General features: G+C 41.4%; 1 protein-coding gene across 1 annotated transcript in view; it reads right to left on the bottom strand.

Moving 5' to 3' along the window:
* SPOCK2 (SPARC (osteonectin), cwcv and kazal like domains proteoglycan 2) overlaps positions 1–26,220 on the bottom strand; it is a 109,297-nt gene that overhangs the window by 6,537 nt on the left and 76,540 nt on the right. Inside the window, exons 3-9 of the mRNA XM_083364805.1 lie at positions 24,071–24,185; positions 21,044–21,158; positions 14,006–14,120; positions 11,091–11,210; positions 7,127–7,345; positions 6,208–6,270; positions 1,856–1,993 (exon numbers count right to left, since the gene is read on the bottom strand). Coding sequence (XP_083220931.1) covers positions 1,856–1,993; positions 6,208–6,270; positions 7,127–7,345; positions 11,091–11,210; positions 14,006–14,120; positions 21,044–21,158; positions 24,071–24,185 — 885 coding nt within the window. The remainder of the gene's footprint in view (positions 1–1,855; positions 1,994–6,207; positions 6,271–7,126; positions 7,346–11,090; positions 11,211–14,005; positions 14,121–21,043; positions 21,159–24,070; positions 24,186–26,220) is intronic.

Genomic DNA, 26,220 nt, shown 5'->3' on the forward strand with positions numbered 1-26,220 from the left:
GAAATCTACTCCTGCCATAGAGTCATGCATTTCTTCATACAGAAGAAAACAAGGAACAATCACTAAACTGCTCCTTTTTTCCTCCAACAAGGGGGAAAATACTGTCTATGTATCTACCTTAGTCTACATACGACTAAGTGGGGAGCCCATGTTCATCCTGCACCCAATGATCTCCTTTTCCCACTGTGGGATGCCTATTGAAGCACATCTCTCTCATAAATCCTCCAGCGGGATGCCCACAAACTTGGATGGGCTCATGGACATCCTTCAGGTAAGATGTGGGACGCAGCAGTTCTGGGATGCTTGCAAAGTGACTGCTACCTGGAGAGCGGTTGGGACTGCTAAAGGAACTTGGACCAAATGGATCGCACAGATTAGAAATGCAGTCAAGACAGAATTAGTCTTCCTTGTGTGATGATATTTAGGCATCCAAAAAAGCATTTTTCAAGCACAAATTCGGCTGATTTAATAACGTACTGATGGTCCCTTAACTTATGACCACAGTGAGGCCCAAAATTTCTGTTGTTAAGTGAGACACTTGTTAAGTGAGTATTCCCCTGTTTTACGACCTTTCTTGCCACTGTTGTTAAGTGAATCACTGCAGTTGTTAGGTTAGTAAGCTGGTTGTTAAGTGAACCTGGCTTCCCCATTGACTTTGCTGGTCAGAAAGTCGTAAAAGGGGATCATATGACTTTGGGATACAGCAACCGTCATAAATATGAGCCATCTGAATTTTGAACACGTGACCATGGGGATGCTGCAAAGGTTGTAACTGTGGAAAAACGGTCACAACGGTCAGATTTTTCAGTGCCGTTGTAACTTTGAACGGTCACTAAATGAGCTGTCGTAACAAATGGTCACTAAATGAGCTGTTGTAAGTCGAGGACTACCTGTAAATAAGTCAGTAAAGAAATGTTAAGAGAAATTTAATTTAATTTAATTTAATAACACTTATATACCGCCCTTCTCCCTGAGGACTCAGGGCGGTTCACAGGGCAGAATAAAATAGCGACTACAAACATTAAAACAGGATTAAACAATAGCCCTAGTTAAGAACAATATAAATACAACGCTAAAAACCCCCAGAAAAATTAAAAAGCGAGAGATAAAACAACCCCAATACTCCCCCTCAGACAAAGGTTTGCTTGACTGTGCCTTTTGTTGGGATGACATCAAGACGCACATCCACAGGCTGACAGCACCTCGACGTGGTGCTGGGGCTAGCAGGAGGCACCCCAGAAAACCCCAAAGTGCAGATTACAGGGTGAAGTCACACAGCGACATGGAAGAAGGTGACAGCAAACAATTGGCACTATTGCCAAGAAAACTTTGTAGTTGTGTCAATGTACAGGTAGCCCTCGACTTACGACCACAATTGGGCCCAAAATTTCTGTGGCTAAGCAAGACAGTTGTTGAGTGAGTTTTGCCCCATGTTATAACCTTTCCTGCTACAGTTGTTAATTTGAATCACTGCCGTTGTTAAATGCATCCCATGGACATTAAATGAATCTGGCTTCCCCACTGAATTTGCTGGTCCGAAGGTCGCAAAAGGGGATGACGTGACCCCGGGATACCGCAGCCATCGTAAGTACCTGCCCATTGCCAAGCATCCAAATTTGGATCATGTGACCATGGGGATGCTGCAACGGTCGTAAGTATGAAAAACGGCCACAAGTCACTTTTTTCAGTGACGTCGTAACTTCGAATCATCATTAAATGAGTGGTTGTGAGTTGAGGACAGCCTGCAATGACCGAGAGTTTGATGTGAAGATGTCCTTTTGCTACTTCGCATGTCATGTCTTTTCCCAAAGCTCCTCCTGCCCCAAATCTTCTTCCCCCCCTCCCCTTTTCTTACCACAGTCTGGATTCCCATGCATCCGTGTTCCTGTCAGCTCTGTGCCGAGATGATCAACGCACCAGCATTCCCCACTGCTGGAGTCACACTGCATCTTCCGGTAGTATCCATCCTCGTCGCAGCTCGGAATGAAGACTCCTGGGGGAAGAAAAAAAAAACCCGCCCCCCTTTGTGCTAAATAAAACAGGCCCTGAGGACTTAGGACACCTCCGCTGCTTCAGGAGTGTCTGAATGCAGCTCCAGACCTTCGTGTTCTCATTCAGAAATTGTGCAGGTATATTTCCAGACTAACTTTTGGGGACAGGGGCGTTTTCTCGCGTATCCTGTTAAAGCTCTGCAGAAGCTGCAAAATATCAGGTTTGTGACTGGCAGGAAATCTTGCCCTACCCCCGTTACATCTGACTCGCCATGTTTTTCAGGGGTCCTTAAAGGAGAAAGGGACCTTTACGGCTTGACAGTCTCCCCCTCCCCCCACCCCAGTCACAGCTCTGCCTTTTTTGCACCCAACCAGACAAATGCACACGGCTAGTGCATGTTCTGTTTTAAACCAAGCCCAGGATTGACTGGAAGGCTGGCAGATTGCTGCGATTCTTTCCCATGGCAAGGGCTTGACATTGTCAAGAATGGTGCCCTTTCCTTTCCTTTTCAACAGGAAGGGTGAGGACGCGTAAAGCTGGACTTGCTTTGTTCTCCTCTAGGTTATTAGGGAGGAGAGTGGCTGCCTGCCACTCCCCCCCTTCTGTGTGCCTTGGAGAGTGAAATGAGTTTTGTTGCTTCTCCCCATAAGTCTTCCCTTCTTCCCCACAGCCCCTCATTGTCCACTGTGGTGCACTGTTGTTCCTGTCTCTCCCCCCTTTATCCACACCAGCCCTGGTAGCTGCCGCCATTCGAGCAACTGGGAAAAGCCTCCGGCTGCCAAATTGCTGGCTCGCTCACTCTCCTTTTATCATCTTTGCCAGCCAGAAGCTTTTATTATTGCAATTATATCCTGCCTTTCATCTGGGAGTGCAAGGTAGCCTACACGATGGTCTCTGCTCGTTTTATTTCCCCCAGCAACAGCTCTGTCAGGGGAGATTGGACCGGACTGCAATGCAGCACCGATGGCTTCGTCCCACTCAGCCATCAGGAGTTCGTACCAAAGGGAAGACTAGATATCGAGGAAGCCCAGTTTGAAGTTCAGCACCCCTAACCACTACACCAAAGGGATGACCTTGATCCTGTTGTACTTCTTATGAACGTGCCTTTCCTAGCAGGCCTTGGAACAGGGCGAGTGCGATCTGTCCTCGGGCAGAGGCGATCTGCCTTACGCCTGTCACTGAGTTTAGCTTGTCCTTCTCTGATGCATTCAATTCTCTCCGTTGTCTCATCTGCTTATTTTGCTTTGTGTGTGTTTTTTCTTCTTCATCCTAAAGTGTGAGTCCCTTAGAATCGCTTCTTGCGATGGAGGGGGGCATACGGCAGGATGCAATGAGGAAATAAATAATGTGGGGCGGGTGTTTTTTTGCAAACGATGAGAGAAATACATAAAAAGTGTGCGCTTAAAAAGTAAATTTGCGAATGGATTTACTCATCTTATGGGACAGACAGTGTGATTTGTCACAAATAAAGGCAAATATATGTGTCCCAGGACATCACGGGATCCAATCTGGGTCAGTCCCTGGATGCAGAGTTTTAGTTTTCCGAGTTTTTGGATTTGTGCTAGAGCCCATTCTCAGGGAACCTCTCTCTATTGGGATGTGCTCTTTGGGCTATTCTGTGCATTGTATTTATGTGGTGTCTGGTGAAGCTATACCAAATCAGACGCCACGTAACATAATAATAATAATGATGATAATGATAATAATAATAATAATAATAATAATAATAATAATAATAATAATAATAATAATAATAATATAATAACAACAACAACAACAACAACAACAACAATAATAATAATAATAATAATAATAATAATAATAATAATAATAATAATAATAATAATAAGTTGGAAGGGACCTTGGAGGTCATCTAGTCCAACCCCCTGCTCAGGCAGGAAACCTTATACCATTTCAGGCAAATGGCTGTCCAGTCTCTTCTTAAAAACCTCCAGTGTTGGAGCATTCACCACCTCTGGAGGCAAGTTGTTCCACTGGTTAATTGTTCTAACTGTCAGGAAGTTTCTCCTTAGTTCTAGGTTGCTTCTCTCCTTGACTAGTTTCCATCTGTTGCTTCTTGTCCTGCTTTCAGGTGCTTTGGAGAATAGCTTGACTCCCTCTTCTTTGTGGTAGCCCCTGAGATATTGGAACACTGCTATCATGTCACCCCTCACTCTTCTCTTCGTTAAACTACACATACCCAATTCCAGCAACCGTTCCCTATATGTTTTAGCCTCCAGCCCCCTAATCATCTTTGTTGCTCTTCTCTGTACTCTTTCTAGAGTCTCGACATCGTTTTTACATCGTGGTGACCGAAACTGGATGCAGTATTCCAGGTGTGGCCTTACCAAAGCTACGCATAGAATAGCCCAAAGCACACATTTCAGTAGAGAGACGTTCCCTGAGGGTGGGCTCCAGCACGAATCCAAAAACTCGGAAAACTAAAATTCTGAACGCAGTGAATGATCCAGATTGGATCCAGCCATGTGATTTTTCTTACTCTTAGGACTTGAAATAGCCGGGTCTGGGTCCCTCTGCGAGGGATTGCTTTGCACTCTCTGAGGGAGAATTCCAGCTGGATTATGGTTTGATATCCTTCACCTCAACTTTGTGTTTCCAGATAGACAAAAGTGCAAACAATCTTTTGGTCACCTTAAAATAGAGAGAGTAGGGATGGAAAGGCTGGAGCGTGCAGGTGACTTGAGCTACAGCAGCAATTATATTTATTTTCAGGAAGGAGAGTTGGACTCTTCCTGGGGATCTGATGTTTGTACCACTGAACTAGACTCCATCTCTTCCCCCCCCCCCGCCCCCGGAAATGGTAAAGAAAGAAATACTTACACAAGAAAAGAAAAAAAGCTCAACCATCAGAACTAAATTAGCCACAATTACATCTCTGTGCTTGTTTGCTGTTGTTGTTTTTTTTTTAAAAAAAAATTGGGTATATTCTGCAAGGTACTGTTTTTGAAAACATGCACCACTTCAATGCATAATTATGTGATTTAGGTTCTCATTGTCAACAAGCAAATGAGGCATTAGATTAGCAGGAGTAAAACCATTCCAAATGACTAAGTCTTTTTCTCACTCCAATGGCTTATTATGTGGAGTTTCTCCACCAGTCATACACCCACACAATGGATCAGGCCTGGGGGATCCATTACATCTGCCAGCTCTTCTGATGAATGTCAGCGTGCTCAGCACTGGAGTGTTCTCTAGTCACAGAAAATATGGCTTCCCACAACTCTTAAATGTCTTTAAATTCCAGGAACTCCATGTCGTACTCCCATGACGGTTCTTGAACCGTTGGGGAATTATGGAGGTATAACAATACAGTAAATAAATTTAAGCACTGGTCATCACTTCCCAAGAAATGATGAGTTTATGGGCAGCGGTAAGATAAATGTTTTACTTAGTAGGAGATAACAACCACAACTTTGATTGCCAGATTTTTATACAACTACAGCACTGAAATTTGCAAGCATTAAAAAAAACCATGAGCAAAGATCATTTTAAGTGAAGTACATGTACTAGAAGAAACAGGCCTTTGTCAAAGTATCTTCTATCTATCCTCTTGAACTCAAGCACACATTTGTTTGCCTCTGAAGCCTGAATTCACATAGACTGGAGACAGACTATGCACTGAAGGCAACTTGAATTCATCAATTGCTACAGATGGATGCCCTCCGCTTATTTTTCTTTGCCTCTGGTGAATGAGTTTGATACGTTTGGCTATTATTTCACCAGAATTACCCAAACAGAATTGTCAGAGACATACAACCAGGTCTGTAAGCCCAAGCAATGAAGACTTTCCCAAACCACTTTGAGCTCTCTTAAAAATAGCTGCTCCATTCATGTGCATTTCTAAGTGAGTTTATTTAAAACTGGACAACCTGCAATAGACGGTTGAGATAAGCTTTTTGTGAAATGGTGCAGGGAATTGGAATAGCTATTGGCAGGACACAGAGAAACCATGGCTCAGGGTTGAATCCCACATCAATGCTCCTATGCTCTGGGAAGAATTTGCTTTTAAGCTAAGCGTCGGAAGCAGAGCAGCTCATCCTGAAAAAGGCCACCATGGGTTAGGTAGTCAACTTGTCTTGGGAAAATCTTCAAAGAAAACATGAAGGAAAGCCTTGGCTCTCAAGTGATCGTGAGTCTAGACATCCCCAGGTTTCCAAAACCATTTTCTTTTCTGCTTTTAGCTCAACAACTCACCAGGTTTCTTTTTTGAAGCTTCCTGGATCTGAATCCTCTCCAGCTCTGTAAGACATGGAGGCTCTGTAATAGTCAAAGCAGAATTCATCAGTGTCAAGTCAGCTCAACGTGATCTCCTGAGCATATTAAGGAAGCAAGTTCTTTTCCTGCAATTCGCCCTCAGTCTAGAGTTGAGGGGCAAGAGCGTTCACCTGTTCTACCAGCGTAGTGCAAAGATGACTGTAATAATAATAAATGCAAATTGAACTCTGAACTTAGGAAAGTGCATTATGTAGCTTTTAGCAGTAGTGGGATTCAGCCAGTTTGCACCAGTTCAGGAGAACTGGTAGCTAATTTTTTGTTGCCCAGGCCCAGAATGGACTCCACACAGAGAACCGGTTGTTCCCATATTTGAATCCCACCACTGGCTTTTAGGCATTTTATTACTTTGTTTGAAACACAGTCCAGGCTCTAATATACACATCAACCCACCAGGCCTTTGCTTTATTCCCTGAAATCTGGCAGCAGGGGTGGTGGTGCCATCAATGTACACCTAGATATATAGAACATAGAATCATAGGGCTGGAAGGGACCTCAGAGGTCTTCTAGTCCAACCCCCTGCTCACAGCAGGAGACCTTATACTATGCTGGTCAAATGGTTGTCCAGTCCATTTTATGAAAACCTCTAGTGATGGAGCACCCGCAACTCCAGCTGGCAAGATATTCCATTGATTAATCGTTCTCGCTGTCAGAAAATTTCTCCTTACTTCTAGGATGGATCTCTCTTTAACAAGCTATCTAGTTAATACATCAAGGTACACCTAAATTATCAGAGTATCTATGTTTGTCTAAGCAGCTACTATAATCTTTAGCCTTCCCCCTGTAATAACAAAGACTTAAGGGACCTAGCATGAAAAAAAAAGAAAGTCTTGTGACGCACTCTCTCTCCAGAAGCAGAGACACCACTCTGCAGTGGAGACACGGCCATCCTTGTAGGTGTCACAGGAATTGAAGAAAGGCCGGATGCAAATCTCATACTTGTCCAGATTGATAGCTGCCAACTCTGCCTGGTCCAGGAAAAGGTCACTGTTGGTGTCCAACTTGGAAAACATCCAACCAATGGAGTCTTTGCAACTGGCCACCAGGTTTTTGTCCAGTGCTGCAATAAATGAAAATTCAAATAACCAGAGAGGCAGAAACCGTAGTGGATATATTTGCCCTTCACTGAATTTTGAAGTCTACGTATATCCCATGATTGCAGAAATGGGATGCAGATTTTCACATCCGGAAAATCCTAACTTTCATTAGTCCTTCTAAGACAGGGCTCTTCAAACCTGGCCCTTTTATGACTTATGGACTTCAACTCCCAGAAGCCCTCAGCCAGGTTTGAAGAGCCCTGTTCTAAGAGTTAACCTAAGTGATTGAGAGAGAGTGTTATCAGTTTATAACAGGATCACGAGAGAAATCAGCATGTATGAGTCACTCAACCTTCATAGGAGTTTCAAATGTCCTTTACATCTTCTTTTTGCAAGGACTTGTCCCAGCAGCTGCCAGGACGCAACACTGACTTGAAGGCACAACACACACACACACACACACACACACACACAGAGAGAGAGAGAGAGAGAGAGAGAGAGAGAGAGAGAGAGAGAGAGAGAGAGAGAGAGAGAGCGCTAAATTAAGAATGAGCATGATCAGTAGTCATAAAATGTAATGAGCAAATTGGAAAGCAAGAAGTAAATTGGGATGTGTATATATGTACAGGTGCATGTGTGAGTGGAGAACACTGAGAAAGGGATTTTTCAGTAGTACACTGATGGGATCATTTTATCAGAAAGAAAAAAATACATTGTGGTATTTAACTGTAGGTCCTACTGCTATTTTTAAGGAGTATGCTATCTCTTTATAGCGGGATGGAGAAACTGAGGCCCTCCAAGTATTGCTGAAGTATAATTTCCAACCATCACCCTTACAGGTGATGAAGAGAGAACTGAATAGTCAACCCTTGATGTACTTTCCAAAGCCAACTTTCTAAATCCAAGTTAAAAAAAACACCAAAACCTAAAGAAAATGTCATTTACTTAGGAAGTAGAATTCCTGCGAAAATGTAAACAGTGCTATTCTATCATCCAAATTACAAGAAGAAACTAATATCTATTCCACTGACATACCTCTTCTCATCAGTTACGCAGGGCATAGGATTCAGCGTTTCTGAATGCAGTGCTAATTTATATAAAGGTTATACAGAGTATGCATAATGAAAAGTGTTGTCCCCGGGAAAGATTGACAGATGCTGCTAATGAGTGGCAAGGTTCAAACTTGAGACTTTAAAGGGAATTTTATGCAGTGTGAAATTTTGCACTGGAGACAGAAAGCACTCCAAAGAGAATATATTAATTAAGTATACATACTTAAGCCTGAAACCCACAACTGTGAGCCCGCAGGCCAAATTGACAATTGCCTGTCTTCCTCTGAAGCTGGAAGCGGAAGAAATACAATTTTTGGTAGTAGAAGAGCCATAGATTGCTTAAAAAGGTTGAGATCTAATGTTGACCTCCTACCCTAACCATCACCCCCTGGCCTCTGTTCTAAATAGGGCTCTCCAGGAAAACATGCTGCAGATATGAGAGATCAAGGGGCATTGAAATTGGTCAACCATGCCTGCTCCGCCTCTCCTTATTTCACCGTATGGATCAGTTTGCTCTCCATGACTGTCCCAACCATTGGTGGCAAGTCATTATGGCTAATGCACCCATCTGCAAAAGTTCACTGATAACACAACCCCCTTACCAAGGCTGCAGGGGTCTCCATAACAATGGGGCAGGACTCCAATCACACCATCACAATGATGATCATGATGGGTTTTTTTTGTCTCCACCCCTTTCGGCTCCATTGGCAAGGATGGCAGAAGAGCATCTGCATGAAACCCAACCAGTAGATTTGATTTCATCCAGCTCACTCCCCAGGGAAGCCATTTCTATTCAGTGACATTTAAGCTAATGATCTTCTTCCTGAATGATGGCACTTCGTAGTCTGCAAGTACCTTGGGATCAATCTGCTGACTCTGCTCAGGGACTGCAGATTTATTTATGTTTGTAACAAGTACACAAGAATGTTTGCTGTCTGGTGCTCACCTAGCAACTGGCAGAATCGATAGCCCCCCCATTTTACCCAACCAGAGAACAAAGTGGCTTGTTCTTTCAGTCCTATTTGGGCATGACTTGTAATCACAATAATTCCCAGGAAAAAAGTCACAGTTTTCATTCTTCTGCAGGGTCTGGCTCCATTGTCAAGATTTTTCAGCTACCCACAATAAGACATTCAACTCACATTAGTGTGACTGATTCTGATGGATCCCAAGAACTGGGCCACAAGAGTTATTGAATGGGAGATCCATCAGCCCAGTCACCTCTCTCACCCCATCTATCCCACAGGACTGTGGATGGATATAATAAATGGAGATCCACCTTGAACCTTTGGAGAAAAGGTGATAAGTGTAACTTATAACAAAACATACTTTCTGGAATCTATGCAACGGACATAAAAAAGCAAATAAAACTTTAATTGAAATTTTTTTCTCATACTTTGTGGAAGAAAACAGAGCCAAGCCACTGCAATTTTGCTAACAATAAAGCAATGACACCTCCTATGACAAGAATCCAGCTTAAGACAGACTTCACTTTCTGATCTGACAGCAAAGTTAATCAGTTTGTCCGGATGAGGAGTGGGCAATTTCCACTGGATCAGGAGGTGGGGGCAGAGCTGAGTCTCCCAACATTTGAAAAACACAATAACAGAGTTGGAAAGGGACCTTGGAGCTCTTCTAGTCCAAACCCCTGCTCAAGCAGGAGATCTTATACCATTTCAGACAAGTGACTGTCCAGTCTTGTCTTAAAAACCTCCAGTGATGGAGAACCACAACTTCTGAAGGCAAGTCATTCCACGTTAGGAAATTTCTTCTTAGTTCTAAGTTGCTTCTCTCCTTGATTAGTTTCCATCCATTGTTTCTTGTCTTACCTTCTGGTGCTTTGGAAAATAGTATGACTCCCTCATCTCTGTGGCAGCCCCATAGATATTGGAACACTTCTATCATGTTGCCCCTTGTCCTTCTTTTCACTATACTAAAAAGGTAAAGGTTCCCCTGCACATGCGTGCTAGTCGTTTCTAACTCTAGGGGCCGGTGCTCATCTCCGTTTCAAAGCCGAAGAGCCAGCGCTTGTCTGAGGACGTCTCCGTGGTCATGTGGCCGGCATGACTAGATGCCAAAGGCACACGGAACGCTGTTACCTTCCCACCGTAGTGGTCCCTATTTTTCTACTTGCATTTTTTACGTGCTTTCAAACTGCTAGGTTGGCAGAAGCTGGGACGAGTAACAGGCGCTCACTCTGTTACGCGGCACTCGGGATTCGACCCGCCAAACTATACTAGACATACTAGACATACCCAATTCCTGCAACCGTTCTTCATATGTTTTATCCTCCAGCCCCCTAATCATCTTCGTTGCTCTTCTTTTCTATCATACCAGTCTCAATATCTTTTTTTATAATATGGTGACCAAAACTGGATGTAGTATTCAGAGTGTGAATTTGAAACAAGTAGAGGAGAATCTCTGGCGATGCAGTGATATTGTCGGCATTTTTCAGCCTGTTCTGGGTCAGTTTTCTGGTGGGAAGTCATGGATGGGATAGGAAGGGGAAGGACTATTCCTTGGAAGGTACCCTGCACTCATTCCTAAGGCTGCCCAGAAATCCAGAATCAACAACCAAGTTGTACCCCCTACTTTTAGTCACTTGCTGTCAAATTTTGGCAGCAATCTAGAGGTGCTGGGAAAACGCTAGCGGCCCGAGAGCTTCCCACTTCTGCTGTAACATGCACCCAAGGGACAAAAGTCGCATTCTGCATACCATTCACAGGATTGGGGCCCAGATTTCCAGAGCTGTTCTGTTTGGCGTTCTCATGCAGCAGTTGGAACCAGTCCCGCAGTCGATCGCCCAGGTCTGCCAAGTCTTGTCCAGTGCAGGTTTCTGCAAATCAGTTGGCAGCATCTCAGGTGAGCATCCCGGATGGGAAGACAGCAAGCAGGTTAGTCCAAAGCTACTGTACGCAACTCCTTCTTAGGTTTTTCCCCACACACAATTATTCAAAACTTTGTTTTGTCCATGGCGATAATGAGAGCATGAGATTTCTTGTCTATACAATAAATTCTCAGCGTTAGGGTAGGAGGACAGAGGAAAAATTCTCTAGAGCTGCAATGAAATTGAGCTAAGTGTCACAAGAAGTGAGTCACCTTCTTTAATCCGGTGACAGAAAATTGCAACAAAAACGTAACTTTACGGATCTCATGAGGAGGGGAAGGAGGGTCTATTAAAGCTAAGTCTTAATCTATATAATTTATGTCATCTGTGTCATTAGTGAATGATGCAAATTGATGCCAAAGATGCAAATTAGATCAGTGGTCCAGACTGTTCCAAAAACACTGGACCTTGATCATTATTTGGCAGCACTCTGAATCCAAAGCTAACATTGTGGGGGGCTTTCGCCCAGGTTCGCCTGGTGCGCCAGTTGCGGCCCTATCTAAGCCGGGATGATCTATGCACAGTCACTCACGCGCTCGTGACCTCTCGACTAGACTACTGCAATGCTCTCTACATGGGGCTGCCCTTGAGGACCACCCGGAAGCTCCAACTGGCACAGAATGCAGCCGCGAGAGTTGTGTTGGGAGTTTCCCGATACTCCCATGTCACACCTCTTCTCCGTGAGCTGCATTGGTTGCCAGTTGTCTTCCGGGTGAGATTCAAGGTACTAGTCATGGTGTTTAAAGCCCTACATGGCAGGGGTCCGGAGTACCTTAGGGAACACCTGCTGCCGGCGTCAACTTCCCTCCGCCCTGTGCGTTCCCACAGAGAGGGCCTCCTCAGGGTGCCACCGGTCAGAGAATGTAGATTGGTGGCCCCAGGGGGAGGTCTTTCTCTGTGGGCGCCCCGGAGCTATGGAACCAGTTACCGGTTGAGCTCCGGACGGCGCCCGATCTTCGCTCCTTTCGCCGCGATCTGAAAACATACCTGTTCGAACAAGTCGGCCTGGCCTGAGGGGGGATTGGTAGGGTTTTTATTATCATTTTATTGGGGTTTTATTAATGTATTTATTGTTTTTTATGGGCATGTATTTAATTACTTTTTAATTTTTGTAGCTTTGTGTTTTATTCTTGCCCTGTACACCGCCCTGAGTCCTTCGGGAGAAGGGCGGTATAGAAATATTAATAAATTAAATTAAATTAAATTAAATTATGACTGTTGTATCTGAAATCTGCCAGGAAAAGATCCATAAAATCAAGATTTTATTATCACGCTAAGACTTCACTTATTTTTTATTATGTACTGTATATATTTGTGTATAAGCCCATCTGCAGATAAGATGATCCTCGAATTTTTAACCAAAATATCATGAAAAAATGCACCACCTGTCAATACGTTGACCAACATTTTTCACTGCATTTTGGTTAAAAACGTGAAAGTTTGCTTATTTGAAGGCAGGCTTATATGCAAGTATATATGGGATATACAGGTAATTTTAAAAAGTATTACCGGTATGAGGTATATTCAGTTGCAAGAATTTTATATGCCCAGAAATGGAAAGAAATGTTAATCCTCACCATGGAGGAATGGATTGAAAATGGAACTGGTGGAGATGTCCGCATTAATTAGGGACAAAAAGGTAAATAATTTTGTGGTTATTTGGAATCCATTATGGAATTTCTGTGTGAAAAAGGAAAAAAAATGAAATTTTGACTTTGGATTTTGACAATTAAGTGGGTTATTGTTATAGAAATGGCTAGTGGTTATTATTTGGCATAACTAAAAATACCATAACTGCATTATATATCCTACTGCACTGAAAAAATTGAGAAATCATTGCTTTTTATTTCTTTTTTAAATGTCTTTTTCCTCCTTCTCTCACTATCTCCTCTATTTCCTTTCCTTTCATGTTTTTCCATTGTCTTCATTTCTATTTTATATTGGGGGGGGGGGAATCCTTCAATTGTGTATGTATATCATATGCATATTGAATGTAGATACAGGATTACTGTATATAATTGCAGGTAAGCTGAATCCTATTTTTGGGGTGTATATTTTGGCCCCTAAAATTCTTAGCTTGCTCACAGATATTTATGATAGGTTATGAGGATTTTGTGTGTTACAACCAACAAATTTTATTGTATGAAGTTGAGGGTATCTCCTGATTCTTATTTGTTTATCTTTCGTTGCTTGAATTACAATTGAAGTCCAGATACCATAAACCTAAAACCACAAGTTTAGTGGTTTGAATCCCTATTTTAAAGCTTTCCTTCTGCTTATTCTCATAGTCAGTTTGCAACAAAATTATCTGGTAAATCATGCCCATGTTGCCAGTTAAATAATGTTGATCTTATCTTCAAATTATCTGCTCTGTGTAATACTGGAAGACTGACTACATCTATATTCAGATGGTGATATTGTCCAGGATACCAACCAATATATAGAGCAAAGAATGTCTTGTGGAGGCAGAAAAGATCAGCCATGGAATACAGTTCAATACCTAATTTAACCAGTGTTCTTATTTATTCTGTGTGTCTATAGAGCAGTGTTTCTCAACCTTGGCAATTTTAAGACGTGTGGACTTCAACTTCCAGAATCCCCATTCTGGCTGGGGGATTCTGGGAGTTGAGGTCCACACGTCTTAAAATTGCCAAGGTTGAGAAATACTGCTCTGCAGAGCCATAATGTGGAGAACAGGAGAGGATACAATTATTCACATTCTTAGTAGACATTGCTTGTCTGACCTTGCTTGAGATCAGTGGCTGAAGTTGGACCATGTTCACTTGTGCATGGGCACTGACCCTCACACTTCACTGTCAGCTGCTTGCTGGTCAGACAGGCCTGCTGTTCCAGTTTACACTGTAAAAGAGAAACAGAAAAGTCACATGAGCAAGAAGCACCAAGGCCATCAAATAAGGACGACTTCAAGGTAGGGGACCTTGCTGGTTCTCTTGTAAAGTCTCTCAGGATCACCTTAGTCTCAAACTCATGTGATCCTCTAATGCCCAGACATGAATTCAACAGATTATAAACCCTGAGGTACCGTATCATATCTAAATTCTAAAAGAAGATAAAGATTTAATGCCACAGCTAGAAATTCATGCATAAGCATGGAACAGATTATTTCTAATCATCCTAGTTGCTAAATTTTTCTAGTATAAAATACATTCATTGCGGGGATCAATAGGCTGACACAATATCAATGTACAGATGCACTTAAAAATATAATTTTTTATAGTTGACAAGTTACCTATACCATTAATTCAATAGATCTTACAAATAGTCCTACTAAAATATGTCTGCCTCTGGATTCATTCTTAGAACACAAAGAGACTTCTCTTCAACAAGACTGCAGGAAACCCACTACAATATCATATTCGGCTTAAAAACTTTCGTGAAAAACAGCCCGCCATCTTTTGAAGCAGATTGCTCCATTAATGGCTGGCTCATATTCTTCCTGAGACTATTGTATTGTTTCTTTGCAGTCGGGATGTCTACATTGTTTGCTGTCATCAGTGTACACCATGCTTGAGCAGAGTCCATAAGATTATCTGGGACACTACACATCCTCTTCACGACCTGTTTTCCTTGTTACCTTCTGGGAGGAGGCTTCGTGGTATCCGTAGCAGAACATCCAGATTCAGCCATAGTTTCATTCCATGCAGCATTAACCTTGTGAACTCTCAAGCTTCCTCCTTCCGTTGTATATTCAAGATGGACAGTATTTAATATTTATTTGTTATGTATATGTAGGGGTGTGGGTCTATACTTATGTTATATATAGTATGTTTAGGTGTGTGTCATGTATGTGTTTCACTTTGAGAGCAGGCAACTAAATTTCATTTTTGATGTGTGCCGTTGTGCCCAGAGTAAAAAATAATAATAATAAAGGTTATCTATCTTATCTTATTGTGTAATCTAACTATTTCTGTAACAAGATCAAGGCATAGCCTGTGGTGGGATTCAAATACCTGAACAATCGGTTCTCTGCGTGGATGCAGGCCTAGGCCTCCAAGGTCTACAATGGAATTGTGGAAACAGTGTGCATTCATCCAGTTCTCCGAACTCAACAAAATTTAGCTACCGGTTCTCCCAAACCGGTGCGAACCGGCTGAATCCCACCACTGGGCATAGCCTTTGCAGTCCAACTCAGAAATATGCCAATAGAAGAGAATCTTTGTAGCTCAGTGTTGAACTGTGAGATTTTTGGAGCTCTTTTACTTGGTTGTTTTCCTGTAGACAGTTCATTATCCAACTAGTTAACATCATCAGTGCTAAGAAATATACACCTTCATGATTTCTGTAATTTAGTTTGCCCTTCATTTCTTTGGGAATGTACCCAAGCACCTGAATGGGTTTTGAATCAGGCACTGGTGGCCTACTCAATATTGTCTAGAAGTCTTTATGAATAGTGACAAAGTTTTTGTATATTCTGTTTATGATATGTTATATTATTGGCAACAATGGCCGAGCACAATATACGGTAATAATAAAAATAATTAGTATGCAAAATCTTAAGATTTCCTCCAAATGTATTGCTCACTCTGGCCACATACCCATTTCGTTTTGTAATTTTTTTTTCCTTTGGGTAATAATTGCATTTATCAGGTCTTTCAAAAAACCTTTTCTTCCCTCTGGCTTTGGGCTACAGTGAGTGGAAACTCCTTGACAGGAAATTGCAAGTTAGTTGGAATAGCTTTTGCTCTTTGAACATATATCATTTTTTTTTCTTTATAAACTTGCTATATATTATAACAGTGAATAATATTGATATGTTACTTATATGTAAGTGTGTAGGTCTATACATATGTTGTATATAGTATGTTTTAAATGTGTGTTATGTATGTGTACACTTTGAGAGGAAGCAACTAAATTTCATTTTTAATGTGTGCCATTGTGCCCACAGGGAAAAAAATGACAATAAAGGTTATCTATCTATCTATCTATCTATCTATCTATCTATCTATCTATCTATCTATCTACTATCTATCTATCTATCTATCTATCTATCTATCTATCTATCTATCTATCTATCTATCTATCTATCTATCTTTAATGTTGTACACCAGAGCCCTCATGGAGTTGGAAGCTTCATTAAATTGACAAATAAATAAATAAATGAACAAACATATTTTGAAAAATCATCTACAAATGCCAGGGGAAAAAAATCCTTCTAGTTACCATTACTGTATAGGAAAGAGACCCCACTGTATATATTGAAGAGCATCCTTGACTGTCTTTTTGTATAAGGTGAATAAGCATCCCTGCTTGCATTTGCTTTAATACAATTGACACACCCAAATTCAGAGCAGCAAGACTTCATTAATGTAAAACTTTAATCAATTCTGAAATATATTCAATATTTCTGTGGCAGTGTCAGCCATGCCGCAGACTCATACAGTCCTTGACAGAGCAATTGGGGGTGGACACGGGGGGGGGGAGGGGGGAGAGAAATCTCAAAACAATTCTTGGTTCTTTGTTATTAAAATGAAGCAATGTTCTGAAACAAATGCCTTGTGGCTCTTTTTATATTCATAAATATGATTTTCCACAAGTTTAACCAAATAGTTCCTTCACCCTACATCTGAATGTGATTGATCACCTTTGGCAAGATCATTTGTAGTTTACAACTCACCACTACATCTGAAAAAAGTCTGGATAGTTAAAGAAATGGGAAGAGGTCCAAGTACCCACAAAGATCTTTATAAAAATCAATCCTCAACTGATTTCTGTATTTCTTGTGACTTTCTTTTGTTCTGTGTCAGCATTATTACTACTCTTACACATGTTTAGGTATTGTCCAAACTTAAACTCAAGGTTGTTTACCAACACAAAGCATGAACATTCCTAAAACATACATCTGAGGCTTTTACTCTCCAGCAATAAATCAGAAGAGTAACACAGTTGTCCTCCTTCAGTGTTTTTGACAATGTGGAACATTCTTCACTCAGGCTTTATAAATTCCAGGGGCAGATTGTACGGGAAGGATTTAGTAGCAGGCTGCCTTTCTGATCCTATTATGGCTTTATTATTTAAATTTCAAGCCACAAGGAACTCAAAGCAAGGAATAATGAATCTTTTTAAAAGTTAATCTTCCCAAATGAAATGTCTCCCTATTTGGAACGAATCGCACTAAGGCTTCCCAACGTTCTTAGAGGCATAATTACAAACCGACTGCTCCTTTCCTGCAAGGTATAAACACATCTGCCAATCATTGGTTGACCTGAGCACAAGCATTTTAATAAGTTATGATGCCCTGAGGAAGGGTGTCAGACGAGGAAAATGACAAGTACGTTACACTGAATGAGATGGTAGATTTGTTCCATAGGATTGTATGGGAAATATATATACATGTACACACACATAAACATACACACACATAAATATTTATTTATTTTCTATATAATTCAAAGTGGTGTACATACCTGGTCCTCAACTTATGACCAAAATTGAGCCCAAAATTTCTGTTGCTGTGTGAGACAATTGTTAAGTGAATTTTGCCCCATTTTATGCTCTTTCTTGCCACCTTTCTTAAGTGAATCACTGTAGCTGATAAGTTAGTAACCCGATTGTTCAAGTGAATTTGGCTTCCCCGTTGGTTTTGCTTGTCAGAAGGTCACCAAAGAGGATTCCATGACCCTGGGACCCAGTAATCACCCAGTTGGCTTTCACGCCTAAGGCAGGACTAGTCACTCACAGTCATCCTGTTTCTGGCTTGGTAGCTTAACCATTAGACCAAAAAGTTTCTGACATATTGCCAAGCAGTATACAGACCTTGTCTGCCTCAAATGCACGCTTACTAAGATGTTTTTGACTCAGGAAAAAAAGAACAAGAAAGAGACATTATAGAAATAATATTATAGCATGAAGGAAGCAGGTATCTGCTCTATTTTGAAACTTATATGAACTGGTGAGCATGAAAGTATCATGGTCCTTTGTCTGGTTGAAAACAATCTTCGGCCCCATAAAAAGTAGTCCAGTGTTTGCTTCGGTCAATAGCTGATTATAATGAGCTTTAATTAGACTGGCATAGCCCACCTTAATATACTGTAGGAGTTAAACGTATCTGGGTCTTTGCTTATAGTAGAAAGAATACACTTCCATCAGGGGAAGATAATTCTTCACAAGAGACTCCATATTGATAGCAGGAGTTAAAAGTTTATCTCCTCACTCCATTAGCCAGAAAGTGGGGGAAAATAGGCCAGCATAGCACAGTGGGGTTATCCAAATAAGCTTTGATTCAGGAAGTCCCATTATAATATAAGGTGGATTGTCCTGAATATAATGTAAGGCATGCAAAAAAAAAAATTCTTTTTCAGCATTCTAAGTATACTCCTGTGTCATTATTCAAGATATCTGCTTTGCCCAAAAAATTCTGGCAATGTTTTATTGCTACCGTGTTTCCCCAAAATAAGGCCCAGCCAGAAAATAAGCCCTAGCATAAATTTTCAGGATGCTCATAATATAAGCCCCAGCCCAAAATAAGCCCCAGTTAAGATCGTCAGCCAGACGGACACATTTAGTACCATATTTTCCCCAAAATAAGACCTAACCGGAAAATAAGCCCTAATGTGTCTTTTGGAGCAAAAATTAATATAAGACCTGGTCTTATTTTTGGGGAAACAGGGTATCCATCTACTTGAAAAGAATTAGCTTTACCTATGATGTATTCCAGTTAAACAAATCTATTTTTAATTGTTGCTATCACCCCCAAGGGATGATGTTTGCCATCTTGATGCCAACATATGAACACAAACTCCTTTTTTTTCTAATCAAGATCGCTGATGGTCAGGGCTTTTTTTGTCATAGAACGCCCAGAATGGAGTTCCGGCACCTTTTTTGGATGGAACCTTGTAGGGTAGGCAAGGCGGGTTGTATGACATGTATGAGTTCCGGCACCTTTTTCTTTTACAAAAAAAGCACTGCTGATGGTCATCGGCAATTTTCCCCTAGAAAATTGAAGACATCTAAAGGAGCTTATATCCCCTCCCCAAGTTTATATATTATTACATACGTATAATTCTTTACACTGCTTATCTCTTGACAAAAGAACCATTAGTTGTTATTATAAGCAAAAATACAGTAGGTGTTATGTGTTTAGCTTTAATATTATTGCGTAACACCAATAATCTGGTATCTCTGCTAATATAAATCATTTATTTAGCAGTTATAAAGTGACAAGTGCTTCATGTTTTTGGATGTCAAAAAGTCCTCCCAAGTTTCAGAGTGCAGAAGAAAACTTCAAATATCAGTTCTCTTCAGCTTCCTTTCTCATCAAAGAGGACTTAACAAGTGATAGAACCAGTGCTTTTTTTGTAAAAGAAAAAGGTGCCGGAACTCATACATGTCATACAACCCGCCTTGCCTACCCTACAAGGTCCCATCCAAAAAAGGTGCCGGAACTCCGTTCTGGGCGTTCTATGAGGAAAAAAGCCTTGGATAGAACCAAGCTTTCCACATGACCAAGAGCTTGTGAGAGACAGATCAAGTTGATTTATTACATTTATATATCACTTTTCCTCTTGGGGTCACGTTTTTACTCTTAAAGCAACTTTGTGAGCATGCTGGCCCATGAGAAAACATTTGATCCAATTTCAAACATGAGCAATTGGTACAGCAGCTGCCACAGGAAACTGCAAATTCAACCGGCCACTCTAAACCACTCTAAATTGAAAGGTTGTGGTAATTTGTTATCAGGATGTCAATGCTCCCGTTCTCTCATTTCTGTGCCTTCAAAATGCAGCTGAGCCTGCAGAAATTAAACAGATTAAGCTTTTCCTTAATATTCTACAGCTACTAAGAATTAAGAGTTTTGATTCCCCTCATCAAAACCCATACATCTAGTAGTGGATATGTAAAAATAGCCTGCTGAAAGAAGCAATTTGAACATTACTTCAGGGTAACTTCAGGGTGCTTGCAAAGGGAATGAGACAATGCAATTAGTTCATGGTCAGGCAACCTGGAGCCTCCAGGTATTTTGAATAACAAATTCCCAAATTCCTCTAACATATTAGTCAAGGGTGGTAGGAGTGGAAATCTAAACACCTTGGGAATAGTGAGATTCCCCCCCCTCTCTTTGAGCATCTTCTCCAGCCAAATGTCTCTCACAGAGGTTCTAGAATGGAATTCTAACTGATGGGCCATTGCAACAGGCCCCTACAGGTAGTCCTCGACTTACAACAGTTCATTTAGGGGCCGATCAAAGTTACAACGGCATTGGAAAAAGTGAATTCTGACCATGTTTCGCACTTACAACCGTTGCAGCATCCCCATGGGCACATGATCAAAATTCAGGTGCTTGACAACTGGTTGATTTTTATGACGGTTGAAGTGTCCCGGGATCACGTGATGCCTTTTTGTGGCCTTCTGGCAAGCAAAGTCAATGGGGAAACCAGATTCTCTTAACAACCAGGTTGCTAGCTTAGCAGCTGCAATGATTCACTTAGCAATTGTGGCAAGAAAATTCATAAAATTGGGCAAAACTCACTTGGCAAGTGTTTCACTTAGCAACCTACACTTTGAGCTCAATTGTCCTCGTAATTTGAGGACTACCTGTACATCCAAAAGTTCAGATCCTCTCACTGATCCCAAGAAAATCCTCCAATCTGTTATAAAGTAGGCTGATTTTCGGCAAACCCAAAGCGCTCTCTCTCTCTCTCTCTCTCTCTCTCTCTCTCTCTCTCTCTCTCTCTCTCTCTCTCTCTCTCTCTCTCTCTCTCTCTCTCTCTCTCCCCTCCCCATCCCTGCTTATTTCCAGTGCTGAATATGGTTTTCTTCCTTACCACAGAGCTGTAAGTATGGCCGTCGGAGCCACAGATGGAGGCAAGCTGGGTCATGTGACAGGGTTTGCACAAGTTCTCCTTGTTTCCATGGAGCTTCACGGCAGGCTGTTTGATTCTGTGCCAGTGCACCAGACAGAGAGAAAAGAAAAAGAGCAACGCACATTAAAGCATGGCCAAGACCAACTTCTCTCCTTCTCGAGGTTTTGGGAAGATGAAATTCCCCCCAATTCACAGTCTGGAGGAGGAAGCTCTAGAAAGGGCACAGAGGATCTTACTGCAACACCCTTGAAGAGAAGTCACCAAGGGCTGTCTTTTACCAACCTGGTGGTCTCCAGAGGTGTTGTGAGTACAGCTTCACAGATTCCCAAGCAGCATGAAAATGGGAATTATGGAGGCTGTAATCTCGACACCTCCAAAAGACATCAGGTTGACTAAAGCTGTCTCGTGGAACTGAAGAGAACAGACACAGTGAAAGGCAATGATTTATCTCTAAGCTTTCAACCACAGGATTTAATCATGGTGGAAGAGACAAGGCTGTCTTTAAGGAGAAAGAAAAGGCAAGGGAACTTTGTTGAATGAGTCTGGAAGTCCATGTGAAGCAGCAGAAGGTGTTTCAACTTGACACGGGACAATTCAATGCTTTACTAATCATTTCACTCGATTACTTTTATTATACCGGTGACCACATTTTTGTTGAAATTACTGTAGCTCTTGTATTTCTGGATTGACTTTCTTTATTTTATTATTATTGGCCACGGTTCTGTCAAAATTAATTCAACTTTTGTATTTGTTGAATTGTCCCACAACGAGTTGTCCTGCTGGCGAGTTAGCCATGGCAAGTTGGCCTCGGTGAGTTGGCTGTGGAGAGTTGTCCCATTCCGTGTCTCAGCCATGGGCAGGGGTAGGCAACCTCAGCTCTTTTATGACTCATGGACTTCAATTCCCAGAATTCCTGAGTCAGCTGACTCAGGAATTCTGGGAGTTGAAGTCCATGAGTCATAAAAGAGCCGAGGTTGCCTACCCCTCCCCATGGGTAAAAGTGTGCAGCACGCAGCTTTCTTTCTCTCTGACTCCCCCCCCCTTAACTTTAAAAAGGTATAAGATGAGAGGTTGGCATTCCTTTTATTTATGCAGGACAGGATGTGGCAATATCTGATTTCCTTGATCAGTAAAAGTGTATGGGCTCCCATATTCCAAGGCATGGAGAGCAAAAGTACTAGATGGCAAAGATCATTGACACTTTTTATCAAACAGAAGGAATAACTTTGAACTTCTCCCAATCTTGGTTCCTCAGATGTTAGGTATCAAAATAGGTCTAAAAAGTACAACTTCCTACCACCTCTTTTAAGTCATCCAGGGGGGATAAAACCAAAAATATCAGTTCTCTTATTTGAAGTGAGAAGGGAGGGTTTAAGAGGCATAAAATGTGGCACTTGAGATACTGTGCTAACTCTTGACCTGGCTAATGCTGCATACAGCCTAACCCTAACTCTAAGGAATGATAAAATAGAAATCCAACATCATCTATAAACCCAGGATTCATTCATTCATTCATTCGTTCGTTCATTCACTCACTCATCCATCCATCCATCCATTACATTTCTATCCCACCCATCTTGCCCAAGTGATACTGAATTGGGACCAGTGATTCTCTTATTCTCTCTCTCTCTTTTCTATATATCTTTATTAAATTTCAAAATTAAACATTAAAATGCAAATTCACATAAAAGGGAAAGAAAATAATAAAACAAATTAAAAGTGCCCAAAATATATCACTTATAACAGAAATGACCTCACTTTGTTTTAGTATAGACATAATAACAGGGCAACAATCTCTCACTAAGTTTGAACAAATAAAATCTTTTAAAAACCTTAAAGTATTAATAATATTCTTCTCTTAATTTTCATCTAATGCATAAAAAGTTGTTAAGTGTAAATAACCTTATGTTTAAAAAGCTACAGTGTTTCTCTGGACCAATCCAATCTAATCCCCAAATCCCAAAGTCAAGAGGGGTTTTTTTTGAATTTTTTTCTCCTTGCCCTGACCAATGTTTCTCAACTTTCTTGAATCCATGGCATAATATTTGATAATAGCAGGAGTTCTATGTTACACCAGAAAATTATTAATTGTATATATGTTTTTTAAATTGGGTACGATACAGTTCAGGAGGAAGATATACATTTTCTAAAATATCTGCATTGTATTGAATATATGGATTATGTAGAACATACATAATACAAAACAAAAATTGAAAAAAAAATAACACAAGACAAAAATATCCTGGCATACAAGACACAATCTCATGGCACACCTGTGTACTGCAACACACAGGTTGTGAACTACTGGCCTAGACAAAGGGTCTGCAACCTTGACAGCTTTAAGACTTGTGGACTTCAGCTCCCAGAATTCCTCAGCCAGCTGGAAGCTGAAATTCACAAGTCTTATAACTGTCAAGGTTGCAGACCCCTGGCCTAGACTATTTTATGAAGGATTTGGCTATTTCTGCACTGAATATCAGTAGCTCCACCTTTTCTCAATTGGCTGTGAATCCAACTGGCCTTACAGTGTCTGACTACAGGTAGTCCTCGATTTACTAACACATTGGTGTCCAAAATTTCTGTTGCTAAGCAAGGATGTTGTTAAGTTAGTTTTGCCCCCATTTTATGGCATTGCTCGCCACAGTTGTTAAGTGAATCACTGTGCTTGTTATAGTAACACGGTTGTTAAGTGAATCTGGCTTCCCCATTGACTTTGCTTGTCGGAAGGTCGCAAAGGGGGGAATCACGGGACCCTGGGACACTGCAACCGTCATAAATGTCAGTCAGTTGCCAAGCATCCAAATTTTGATCATGTGACCATGAGGATGCCACAATGGTCGTAAGTGTGAAAAACAGTCAGTGCTGTTGTGACTTTGTACGGACACTAAATGAACTGTTGTAAGTCGAGGACCTCCTGTATATCAAAAAATATCTGAATAGCCAAATCACCCAGTCAGGGATTAAAGTGTAACTTAATGGATTCCTTACCGGTGCTCCAGTTTTTTGCGACTGATGCACATGGCCCTCTGGTAACCCTGGGCAATGCACACCTTATGCCGGCTGCATTTGATCTTCTGGCAAGGATCTTTCGTAGTGTCCAGACCTAAAGCAAGAGGCAAAGAGAACATGTGTCATCCTACACTAAGTTTAGGATCCAAAATATCACTCGACCTAACAGAATAACAGGAGGGATCTTGGAGATCTTTTAGTCCAACCCCCTGCTCGGGCAGGAATCCCCGTATCATTTCAGACAAATGGTTATCCAATCTCTTCTTTAAAAAACCCAGTCTTGGAACATTCACGACTTTTGGAAGCAAGTTGTTCCACAGATTATTTGTTATAACTGCGAGGAAATTTCTCCTAGGTTGGTTCTCTCCTTGATTAGTTTCCATCCATTGCTTCTTGTCTTGCCTTCTGGTGCTTTGGAGAATAGCTTGACCTGCTTAATCTATCCTTCACCTAGGACTGTCATCTAACATACTGCAGGCAATCCTAGTTACATAGTCAACATTGTCATCATTTTAGCCATTGTCTATCCATTGCATAAGGGACGCGGTGGCTCAGTGAGTTAGGATGCTGAGCTTGTCGATCAGAAGGTCGGCAGTTTGGCGGGTCGAATCCCGAGTGCCGCGTAACAGAGTGAGTGCCTGTTACTCGTCCCAGCTTCTGCCAACCTAGCAGTTCGAAAGCACGTAAAAATGCAAGTAGAAAAATAGGCACCACTACGGTGGGAAGGTAACAGCGTTCCGTGCGCCTTTGACGTCTAGTCATGCCGGCCACATGACCACGGAGACGTCCTTGGACAAGCACTGGCTCTTTGGCTTTGAAATGGAGATGAGCACCAGCCCCTAGAGTTGGAAACGACTAGCACGCATGTGCGGGGGAACCTTTACCTTTACCTTTACCTATCCATTGCAGGATGAAGCTCTCTTCCACATGTTAACAACCAACATGGTCCCGAGCTTCCTTTTCCCAACTGGGTCCTCAATACTTGCTGATGTTGTTGATCCATCTTGTTTTAGGTCCCTCTCCTGGGCTCTTTTTTATCAAGTGGGATCCATTCTATGATTGCCCTGGTCCACCTACCATCAGTTCTTCTTCCGATGTGACAGCCCATTTCCATTGCAATTCTTTTACTCTCGTGATGATTTCGTACATACTTTTGTTTCTTCTCTAATCCATGTGCAGGTCTTTCTATCTTGTCTAGTGATGCCGAGCATGCATCTTTCCATGGCTCTTTGCACCACTCATAGCTTTTGTATCAATTATGAGGTTAATGTCCATGTTTCCCTGGCATATATGAAGAGCAGGTAGCACACACTGATTGAAAACTTTTCTCTTCAGGCATAAGGGGGAGGTTCTTGAAAAATACGCTAGGCTTGCCGAATGCCTGCCAACCACATTTAACATGCCATTCAATTTCCTTTAATGTATCACTTTCCACTGAGATCCATTGGCCAAGGTATATCTAGTGGTCTGTTACACCTGGTGCTGTTTTATACAACAATCTCAGGAACTGGAAGTCACTTTATATTTGATTTAAAAATGGCCTGACTGTCAAATTTGTTTTCTTTTTCTAACACCCTGGCTGCCATTTATAATATTCAGATGATGCGCCCAGATTTATTGATTCATGTGTCGAATTTATATCCTGCTCCTATTTCAATATCAGCTAAAATGCTGTGGAGGAAATTGCATTTGTTCAGCGTAGGAGATGTCAAGGACTTGCATTCGCTAGCTGAGTGCACTTCTGAATATTTGGTTAATAGGTAAATAAGTGGATCCACATCCTTACATGGCGGTGCTCACTCACAAACCCAAAGGTTTCTTGGTTTCGCACAGAGCAAATACCTGGAAACCACTGTTTCTCAAACTTGGCAACCTTAAGAAGTGTGGACTCCAATTCCCAGAATTCCCCAGCCAGAAAATTGCCCAAGTTTGAAAAACACTATTTTATATTGATGTATTCCTTTGTGGTCAAGCATCTGCTGAATCATATTATGGGAAAGTCATGAATTCTTACATGATTCCCACCAGAATTAATGTAAGGGGATCTCTGTTGCATTGTTTCCCATCTGCAATCATAACCCATCTGACAGTTCAGATTTTTTTTTTTAAAAAAAAGGAAACAGTAACTA

Source organism: Vipera ursinii, assembly GCF_947247035.1.
Source record: "Vipera ursinii genome assembly, chromosome: 5".
Taxonomy (NCBI): domain Eukaryota; kingdom Metazoa; phylum Chordata; class Lepidosauria; order Squamata; family Viperidae; genus Vipera; species Vipera ursinii.